Source organism: Patella vulgata, chromosome 3 (genome assembly GCF_932274485.2).
Source record: "Patella vulgata chromosome 3, xgPatVulg1.2, whole genome shotgun sequence".
NCBI classification, from domain to species: Eukaryota; Metazoa; Mollusca; class Gastropoda; family Patellidae; genus Patella; species Patella vulgata.
In genome coordinates, this window is record NC_065881.2 from 88,997,182 (window position 1) to 89,008,706 (window position 11,525).

An 11,525-nucleotide genomic window follows, 5' to 3' on the forward strand; every position below is an offset into this window, starting at 1 on the left:
TAAAAATTGGCGTCAAACAGGGTGATGAATTTCTCTCTTTAAAAAGCTCAATTTGTATGCCAACGTAATGTGGAGACGATGGTGTATCATCCATTGTCAACTGTCAAATTTACTTAACAGGAACCTGGCCAACCCCCTCCTACAAAAATTACTAGATCCTGCCCTGAACAGGCTAATGAAAAAGGACATACGCCATGCAATGTGCTATGAGGGAAAGTTTGCCCGGACAGCTGCGTTCCAGCCTACTCTTATATCTAATTCCAGCTGAAAAGGGTTCTTGTGCGTGCACATCATCTGTGTGGGAAGTTGACATGTAGTAGTCAACGAAAATGAAATGAAATGGGGTTTAACGTTCTACAGTTCTGCTCCTAATGAAGACGCCATACAGTGTGCTATGAGGGAAGTTTTGCCCGGGCAGCGGCACTATCGCCTACTCTTATATCGCATTCCAACTGCCAAGGGATCTTTTACGTGCATTCCAATGTATACACGGGACCTCGGCATTTCGTCTCATCCGAAGGACTAGACAGCTGTACTTGTCAGGCCCTCCGTTCTGCACCACTGACAAGGGGAAAACCCCGTCGGAAAATCTGGATGAACTTTCTCGGCCAATGCAGGGATCGAACACCCGACCTCCAGGCTAGCGAGCCAGCGTCTAATCCACTTAGCCACCGTGGCTCCCCGGTAATCAACGACAGAAATGAGTTTGAACGCCAAACCTTTCTTTTTCAACCTGGCTATTGACGACGGTTTAACGCTTTATCGTATTGAGATAGCCCATGAATTTGAAAGAGGTTTAACTGTCTGGAAAGCGACGGTTGTATATCGGTTTATATCTGTTTTATCTCCAGTGACGTACACAAAGGTTATTATTCTTCATCTTCTTTCAGATTCACCAACATCAAAAACCAACATTCGTCTGTCGTTATACGGTAATCAGCTTATATCACAACAATTCCCGCCATTTTCACAAACAAAAAGAATAATTATCCTGTCACTTGTTTTGTATCTGAATTGTCTATAACAAAATATCAGTGCAATACAGTGCTAGTTTATTGGCCAGGTACGGACAACAAAAGAGATTGGGGACTGGGTAAACACTACAAACGAGATTAGGTAACGGGTAAAGTCTGCAAATGAGATTGGCAACCGGTTAAAGTCTGCAAATGAAATTGGGAACGGGGTAAAGTCTGCAAATGAGATTGGGGACTGGGTAAACACTACAAATGAGATTGGGTAAGGGCTAAGGTCTGCAAATGAGATTGGGAACCGGGTAAAGTCTGCAAATGAAATTGGGAACCGGGTAAAGTCTGCAAATGAGATTGGAAACTGGGTAGACTCTGCAAATAAGAATAGGTACCCTGTGTTCGAGAAGGATTAAGCAAATTCTACCGCTTAAACAACATCCAACACGCAACAGAACGCCTGCATGGATCTCAAAAGCCGATGGTCATGATATATTATAACACTGCCTGGGATTCATATTTGTCACCAATGGGAAATCACTTAATCATGGGAATTTTTCGGCGCGGTTCCCCCTTGTCAGTGATGTAGGACGGATAATCTGGCAAGCTACACCGTATAGTCATTTGGATGGGACGGCAAACCGGGGTCCAATGTACACATTTGCGTGCACGTAAAAGAACCTTTGACATTTGGAATTGGAAATAATAGTAGGACGTTAAATCCCATTTCATTTTCTCAAATATCCGCTACTATCATCGGCTTTGTTTAATCCTGTTTAAACATCTTATTTAAATCGTGAGCGTATAATGGGGGTTGGGGGAGGGGAGGGGCCTGATAAGTTGAATAATCTAGGACCTCGCTTCATCTAAATCTTACACTGCATTAGTAAGTGCAGGGGTAAAATGAAATGAAATGGGGTTTAACGTCCTGCTGTTTTGCTCCTAAACTGGGCTAATGAAGACGGGCATACGCCATACAGTGTGCTATGAGGGAAATTTTGCCCGGGCAGCGGCGCTACGGCCTACTCTTATATCGAATTCCAACTGCCAAGGGATCTTTTACGTGCACGCCAATTTGTACACGGGACCTCGGTTTTTCGTCCCATCCTAACGACTAGACAGCTGTCCTGCATCACTGACAAGGGGAAACCACGCCGGAAAATCTGGATGAACTTTCTCGGCCAATGCAGGGATCGAACACCCGACCTCCAGGCTAGCGAGAAGTGCAGGGGTAGCGCATAGCACTCAAAACAAATCCGACAAAACAAACATTTTGACAAGACAAACTACATAGACATTGCAAGAAAAAAAAATATATCAATTCTAATGAAAAGATCCGGTGTCTAGCTGTAAGCGTCCACTGTGATTTTAGTCCCGGGCGTGTAATGACACACGCTTCAATCAAAATGAAAAACAAATAATTTACCAGAAAGACGCAACATGTTAAGGAGAAATGAACCGACTGTCTTGTGTCGAGTAGCTGTATTGATCTGTGTGGATGAAGATAGTCACGACTCAAGTCTCCAGCTCTGTTATATTTTACCGTTATAGATGTTAAACGGTGTTACTGAGGATAAGACTGATCCAGGAATATTGTATATCTTGTCACAGAAGGTATATATATATATATATATTCTAATATTTTTTATTTTATTTTATTTATTTGGGTTGATGTATGGTTGTTAACAACTTATGAAATCTTGTTGAAATGTGGCCGTGAAATAAACTATAGTGATTGTTATTCATAAAAAAACTAAATTACTAAATATCATTTAAAGAAAGTTATTTTTGTAGTTTTATAAGTAAACTTATTCTTGTAATGATGAGCATACAGACCAGGGGTGAAGTGAAGGGCACGCAATGACACGCTTTGCGTCATGGTGTACAGTTTTTGCGAACCCATTGAGTTTTTTGGTTCAAATGCTCAAAATCAATTTTTAACGCTTTAATCATATGCTCGATCAGCGTTATTAATCATATATTATAGCTCAGGTGTACATTAACTATTACATGTCACACATAACCAAATATCGCGACATCAGTAAGAGAGACCCCTCCACAGCGTGTGTGAAATAGGTTTATTTAACGTCCGCTTCCACCGTGGTGATGTCACAAATAATTACCTGTTATATGTACAAAGTGAAATTATTTCAAGGTGATTAGGTACAGAACGAGTAGAACAATAATTAATGACTGAATGATAATTTATATAACAGGTGCTAAAAAAGAAGTGCTAATGGAGGCAAACCTAGATATTTTACAGACAGACACATACATCGTACTGGACAACACGAACATTTGATAAAACAAGACTTGAATCGAGACGAACATTTAGACAACTAAACATAGAATGTGCTATATATATATTTATATAAAGTTATTTCTGTCGGTCGGGTTGATTTATCCGGTTGAATGGCAAGGCGGCGCAACTCTTCCTTGGGGCTTGTTCGTGAGTGTGGAGCCTGTTTTTTCCTGCCTTCCATTTGGCCCGGTATGGTAGTTGATTTCATCTTCGCTTCTATTCTGTCGTTGTTTTCGTTGTTATTTGTTTCCTGACGGAAGAATACGGCACCTAGAAAGAGATGAGAGAGAAAAAAGAGAGTATCTGGCCTTACAATAATTTGGGGGTGGGGGGATTTGGGCAGTAAAATAAAAAAAAGGATAAATAAATAAATTGATGGATACATAAATAGGTAAATAGAAAAATAGACGAATAAATAAATAAATAAAAAATAATATGTCATTCTAGACGAATGATCCCGGTTGATTGTATAGATTGTAAAAGCAGTCTTTATTTTAAGGTTATATACAAATACAATAAAACATTTAATATATTTACATGGATGTACAATCAATTTATAATTTAAAAATATATATAATATAGTATAATAAATGAGACATCGATTGGGCAAGGTGGTTTGCCTCACCCTACTCCACCCTGCTTTGTTTTTTTTTATTAGGGTTGTGCTGGACGGAACGTTTCTCTCTTGGGGACAGTTTTACGGGGTGTTCCCACTTTGCCGACCGGCTTTGATGTCAAATTTTGCCGCTAATCCAGAGTTAATCCTAGAACAATGGTGTTATAAACTACAGTCCATATCTTTTTTAAGAATAAAACTGTATTGATTTTAACAAATTTAACTTTTATTAAAATAACATTAAATAATTTACACATATAAAAATGTATAGATTTTAACAAATTTAACATTTATTAAATAACATTAAATAATTTACACATATAAAAATACATTATAATTCACATATTTAACATTTATTAAATAACATTAAATAATTTACACATATAAAAATACATTATAATTCACATATTTAACTTTTATTAAATAACATTATATAAGTTATAAATAAATGCCTTACAACATAACATTCATTTTACAACCCGACTAAATAGGAAATATTTGTTCCATACTGATTTACACTTAAAGTGCCATTTAATAACTGTGTTTTCAAATGGTCAATTCTTGTATCAAGTTGTAGATATTTCTTAACTCGAGGCCTTTTGGTACCACCAAATAATATCTGTGAAATGGTGATTTCGACATATGATTGTTCTTGTTTTATTAAGTTAATGAACTTAAGTTAACGAACACTAGTGAACAGTTCTTGAGTGACTACAGAGTATAGTTTTAAGATGAATTAAAGGATTAACAGTCTGCTGGCATAGTGGGAACGGGGTAACCGTGGGAACACTGTTTTACGGCCCTGCTGTGTGTGTTTTTAATTAATTAGTTTAGCTGCCAGATGGTTTAGGCTTCTCTCTAGGAGTATCTTGTTACGTACCCCTTCCCCACCGCCACACATCGATATAAATATTGGGTTTTTGTGAGCCCACGGATGTAAAATCGTGGCTGATCTCGCCCCTTACACAGATCTAGGAATATTGTGTATTTTAATGATATTTATTGCTTAATCTTTTCTATTGTTCAATATGCATTAAAGGAGCTAAATCACTAATATTTGGGACCTAGAAATTATTGGGACAACGCATATAATAATGTAATATGAATGTATATAAATTGATTTACAGTCAATCGTTTTCAGTCAATCGTTATGTTCGGAGAAATACGTCAGAAGTCTCAATCGAATGGCAATCTCTAGCGTCTGGTTATTCCAGTCTACAATGATAGTATTTATTGCACATGTCCTCCAAGAAGAAAATGAGGCCACCGTTTGACATGACCTGTGGGATATGTCTAGCCTCGTTCTACTGTTCTACGAGTCCGTTGTTACAAATGGCGCTGAAATGCATAATGGTACACGATTCGTGTACAAATGGTAAACTGTTTATTTTGTCTTAATTATTGGATACCAGAAGCTCATCTTTTCCCGGTAAGATCACAACATCAATGTTGATTTAAACTGACAAATAATTCGAGTTTTCAATGCCGAAGGCTTTGGATGATATTGATCATGAGTTAGATACTTAGCTACTTTAAAACTAAAGTTGATTTAAATATCCCGTCTTTATTAACCAGTTCGGAGCAGAACAGTAGGACGTTAAACACCATTCCATTTCATTTTTGATTAAAATATACAATGTACGAAGATTCATGTTAAGAATCAGGCGTTGACCGGGGAAGTTCAATGTCATTTTTCGGCGTGGTTTCCCCTTGTCAGTGGTGCAGGACGGAGGGCCTGGTAAGGCCAGCTGTCTAGTCGTTCGGATGATACGAAAACCCGGGGTCCCGTTGACACATTGGTGTGCACGTAAAAGATCCATTGGCAGCACCGCCGCTGTCCGGACAAATTGTCCCTCATAGCACGATGTATGGCTTATGCCCGTCTTCATTAACCGACTCGGAGCAAATCAGCAGGACGTTAAACTCCACTTCATTTCACATTGAATATAAAAAAGGAACAGGGCCGCTGCCTAGGCAAAATTACCACTTAAGATCACATATGCAACGTATGTAAATGAACTTTGAAATTACCCTGAACTAGTCTCAAAATGAACTAAGTCTAAATTTTGTTGAAAGGTTAAAAACCATTCCAATTCACAATTTTCCCTGCGAAAGGCATTGTGTCTTTTTAAGGAAACGGGATCTAATAGGCCTTCTAATCAATCCCACGTCTCCATCCCAAGCTAGACTAAGCCTATTACGTGGCTTCTGTGACAGTTCCTTTCGATTTCAACCTAGGTGGAAGCGAAGTAAAACCCCACGCACGAACGAATGAAAAATTTCTTTACCATAAGTTATTTGCATCAATATTAATACTTCTTGAAAATATTAAAGAATTATCACAATAATTTTGTATTTATTTTAACATATTTTATTTTAACAATACATTTAACATTATTTTTTTAGATAAGCATGTAAATATATTGAAATTTTTCATTGTTTCATTACTATTGACTGTATTGTATTGTTTAATTAATTTTATGGTTTCATAATTCTATATGTGTTCCATTGTATGTGTTCCCCTGAACACGTATATGTGAAAGTGGGGCTATAACAGGAATTTAGCCTAAGTTCAAGGATAGATTCTATGTCTAAAAGCAAATGATTGGCAAATTACCATTCCATATTTGGCATGAGTGACCAAACTCATGACTAATTACATCATAATTAGCCAATAGAATTAATGGCTGTGAATCCGAGAATGTATAGGTAACAGAATGTTCTAAGAGAGGAAAGATCGTTGAGGTTCAAGAGACACCATACTGGTTTCAGAATGCCCCGTTATGTCGTAGGAGAGCCATATTGGGACCCGTCAGTAAACTAGTTCTACGGAATGGTGGGTTCGAGAGAGTGGAGAATGACTTTGTTATAATCCATGCTTGTAACTATGTAACCTATATGTAGCAGTGCCAAATATCAAATGTAGAAACGCAATATGGTATTGTTGTTACTGTGCGTAAACATAAACTGAATAAATGGCAGAATAAATACACAATTTTTAAAGTGGAGTCCTAAGAAGAAAATAAGAAACAAATGTGGTCATAGACAATACTAGACGGTCAAGGGCTGTTCCAGAATATGTAGTAAGAAACGATGCATGGGTTATACGCCGGATGTGGCGACCGGTTTTGAAGTGTGGCTGCTCGCCACGTCTGACAGACGACCCATGGTGCTACAAAACACAGATCCTATTTCGTTTCGTTTTTTACAGTTCAAAATTTCATTTTACTTGTCTTCACAACACTAGAATCTGGGAGAGTTTTTATATAAGCCGCGTTCTGGTTATTGTGGTTGTATTAGCCAATTAAACGGTCTGTTACAGCCAGTTCTTGGCATGCGATGTACGGAACTGTGGGTAAATCCCTAGAAACACCAACGCTGATTGATTAATCAATGTCTCACGCTATAGGGTCAAAAGCCGCTCGTATGACGCAACCTCCCACTACAACTAATCAGATCTTCATGTAGTGGAGGTCATCGAAAGTATAAAAAAACGAAACGAAATATAGATCTGTATTTAAATCAGACTGTTCTAGGGTTGGCATGCTACGCATTTAATGCACTATGTTCACATAAAGACAAAGATTGTTCACTTAAATAGAAAGCAATCAAAGACAAGTCTACATAAAATCAGAGAAAATTTCACTAAATTGTACTTAAAAGTCATAAAGAATTTCACTTTAAGTCACAGAAAATTCACTCAAATCGAGAAAAAATAACTTAACGTTACAAAAAATGAACTTAAAGTCATGGAAAAAATTCACTTATAGTCCAAGAAAAATTCACTTAAAATCAAAGAAAATTTCACCTAAAATCACAGAAAATTAAATAAGTTTTACTATTTCAACCGAGTAGGAGTTATAATACACTTTGTTGTCAATATGGAATGAATTATTTTAATAAAACTACCGTTGTTAGTATTTAATTAAAGATATCGAAACATACAAAAAATTAATTATGATTACTTTGCCTAAGGCACAATAAAATGGCACAGTGACATCAATGCAAACCATTATAAACTTAAATGGCAACAACGTCGACGCGAATGGATCGATTTAAGTTTAGTAATTTTGAGATCAAGGTTGTTATTTGATAGTGTATGCACTTGACGAAAAACCGGGATCCCGTGTACACGTTGTCTTGCACGTAAAAGATCCCTTGGCAGAGGAATTCGAAATAAGAGTAGGCCGTAACGCCACTGTCCGTGTAGAATTTAATTCGTAGCACACTGTATGACGTATGCCTGTCTTCATTTGCATAGTCGGGCGTTAAATCCAATTTCATTTCATTTTAGAGGTGCCGTGTATATATTGGCATGCACATAAAAGATCCCTTGAAAGTTGGAATTCGATATAAGAGTAGGCCGTAGTGCCGTTGCCCGGACAAAACTTCCCTGATAGCACACTGTATGGCGTATGCCCGTCTTCATTAGTAGGGTGACCCACCATAAATAAATATCTCCATATATCTCGACAATTTCGCCACAATATTTATATATATGCCAAGCCTCAAATCAGTTTCACACAATTATAGTCACTAAATAAACGATCATGTTGTACTTAATAAGCTATGACCATTAATCATCTATAAATAATAGACTGAAAACTGGTTCCATGTGTCGTCCATAACATCCAGACACTTTTGAGTAAAAGATAGGTTACGTGCCCTTGTTTTGAAACTAGAGTCGCTTAACCAGTCTATCGACCATTCTAAGGCTGATTGACAGGTCGGGATAATCAAGACTACTTTTTTACGAAACATAACAGAAAGCTAGAACAAGAAATTGAATTAAGAAATGAGCACGTTAGCTAGCTCAACAATTGTTTTAATAAGCTTGTAAAAGTAAAATGAAACTACTGCTAGTATCATGTTCCTGTCTAACCCGAGTGTTTCAGAGATAGTATTTGTACTAAACCAAAAGATGCCGCTCTTAACGGTACAGTTAATGATAAAGCGATTTAAAAAATGAAACGAACGTAATTTCTAAATCTGCTGTAATAACCAAGAAGCTTAATTTTACTGCTATTCAAAATCGTCAACAATAAATTTTTTACGGCTGTAATAGTTGATAGATTTGTAGAGAATTGCACGTGCCATGGCTATTTATAGTATCATACTGTCAGAAAGTTGGCCTCGACACGGCGAATGTGCACGCTTCAGTGGTAGTCTCGAACTATCAGCGGTTGACTGTATTTCTGTAGGTGCATGGGCCACCCTATCATTAGCCCAGTCGGAGCAGAACAGTAGGACGTTATACCCCATTTCATTTCATTTCATTTGTATGATCATATACTCTGTATTCCACATAAAATAACTATCAATATCTGATTATACTTCCAGGTATATCTAAAGAACAAATTGTTATGGAACGTTTAAACAAATGGTGGTACCAGGTGTTCCAAAAAGAATAATTAAAATGGTTAAGACAGATGATGTTTGTGATAATGTCAAAGGTGAGGTTTCAAATTGAATGTGCGCATATACGAACAGGAACAAAGCAAGTTATCTTTTGTAGTAGTAATGTTCCACGGCGGTTTAAAGGGTGTTTTTCACATGGCGGCCGTGCTGTTGAATCCATTACAGGGAACATTTTAATGACACGTACTGAAACATGCAACTGGATTTAATACTAGATTACAAACGACAAAATGGAAATGAAATGAATCTTTTCAACCTAAAATATTTAAATATGAAGTGAATTTATTTCGTCAATTTGAAATCAACAATATGCAAATACAACTATATTTGTGTGATTGGACCATTTAACTTCTGACGAATGTGGCAATAAAGTTGCAAATCCTAGCTGATTTACCCCACTAAAATTAGCGTTACTTTTGTGATAGAAAGTGGCAACCCTTAGCCGAATGACTCTATTAGCATTGCTTTAAGTCTTTTGATTCAAAATGGAAGACGAAAAATTAAAGTCAAATACATCACATCATTTATCATGGATGCTCATGAATTCCTTCCAGTTTCCTGATAATTATACATTGGATGATTTTCTAAAAGTTGCTGTGGAATATAAGGACACGGATCACTGGTTTAATGGCGGCGCGGAACTAATTCTCGTGCTATGTTTCTGCATGGTGATTTTGGCGGGATTAACTGGTAACATTATCGTCTGTTTAATTATCTGCAGAAGTGGCGGGTTGAAGTCCACCAGAAACTGGTATTTATTAAATCTGGCCATTTCTGATATTTCTGCGTGCGTGTTTTGTATTCCGTTCATGTTGGTACGACTAACGTTAAAGAACTGGCAACTGGGTTGGTTCATGTGTAAGTTCGTCCCGACTCTACAAACAACGTACGTGTTCGTGTCAACGTTTACAATATTAGCCATAGCTGTGGATAGATACCAAGCCATTGTGTGTTCCAGTGGCCGTGATGTTAAAAAACAGCGAACTAAATACGTCCTACCGGTAATCTGGTTTACGTCAGTGTCATTCGCCTTGCCCTTATTTGTCGCTCACGTGATTGAGGACGCTTATGGAATTTCCGGTTACGTCATGTATTCTATATGTCGCGAGAAGTGGGAATCTAATGGATCTCTGTGGTGTTACACCGTAGCCGTGTTATTAATCCAATATCTATCACCGGTGATCGCCATTGTAGCACTTCATGTAAAAATCTGCAAGTTTCTACACACACGTGTACACGAACGTCAGGTGACGCAGAGGGAGCTGCATAGAGTCAGGCGGAACGTGGCCAGACATAAAAAGAACATGATTTTATTGACCACCATCGCCATTGCGTTCGCAGTAACATGGCTTCCCATGTCACTTGTTAATCTTCTAGCGGACTTTGATTATCGTCTTTTCGCGCGCATGGATTTCCCGCTCATTCATGCCGTCTGTTTACTGATTGCTTTCACGTCTGTTTGTATCAACCCAGTTGTTTACGGATGGTTTAACACGAACATACGGCGTGATTTGGCTAAATGGTGCCGCACCAGCTACACGTGTGGCAAGGGATTCCGTAATCTCGGCATAAACGAAGAACATTCACCCCGATGTCGAACTCGAGATTTTGATTCCACTACGATCGGTATGTCGACAATGAACACGAACCATCTGACGATAACTCTGGAGAAGAGAGGTGATAAGTTTGTGATAACCGACGGATTGTCAAATAATTAAAATAACAAAAAACAAAAGAGGTGGATAATTTGTGATAACCGATGGATGTGCAATAGCCCAATAATGACGTGTGTGACCGGATTCCCCTGTCGGGAAACAAATCCTCGACCCCAGTCATCGACTCCATGAACTTCTACCGAGTGGGCAAAAGGGAATATCCCACAGGACAGAACAGCATTGGTACACAACAAGACAGAACACTGGGCGCAGAGACACAACAGAGCAGAACAAGCTAGGCGTCGTGACACCATAGGGCAGAGCAATCTAGGCGTCGTGACACCACAGGGTAGAACAAGCTAGGCGTCGTGACACCATAGGGCAGAGCAATCTAGGCGTCGTGACACCACAGGGCAGAACAATCTAGGCGTCGAGACACAGCAAAACAGAACAATCTAGCCGTCAAGACACCACAGGGTAGAACAATCTAGGCGTCGTGACACCATAGGGCAGAGCAATCTAGGCACCAAGACACGACGGAACAGAACATAAAAATCGAGGCGTCAATA

The 11,525-nt window shown here is 38.3% G+C and overlaps 1 protein-coding gene across 1 annotated transcript; it reads left to right on the forward strand.

The window, feature by feature from the left end:
- Window positions 1-9,259: 9,259 nt before the first annotated feature.
- LOC126814276 (neuropeptide Y receptor type 5-like) lies at window positions 9,260-11,269 on the forward strand. The gene has a single exon (XM_050539354.2). It carries the CDS (start codon window positions 9,787-9,789, stop codon window positions 11,017-11,019), a length of 1,233 nt encoding a protein of 410 aa, XP_050395311.2. The 5' UTR covers window positions 9,260-9,786; the 3' UTR covers window positions 11,020-11,269.
- Window positions 11,270-11,525: the final 256 nt, after the last annotated feature.

What these genes read in the sequence shown, in the direction of transcription:
- LOC126814276 (XM_050539354.2), top strand. Translation starts at nt 9,787, where the DNA reads ATGGAAGACGAAAAATTAAAGTCAAATACATCACATCATTTATCATGG.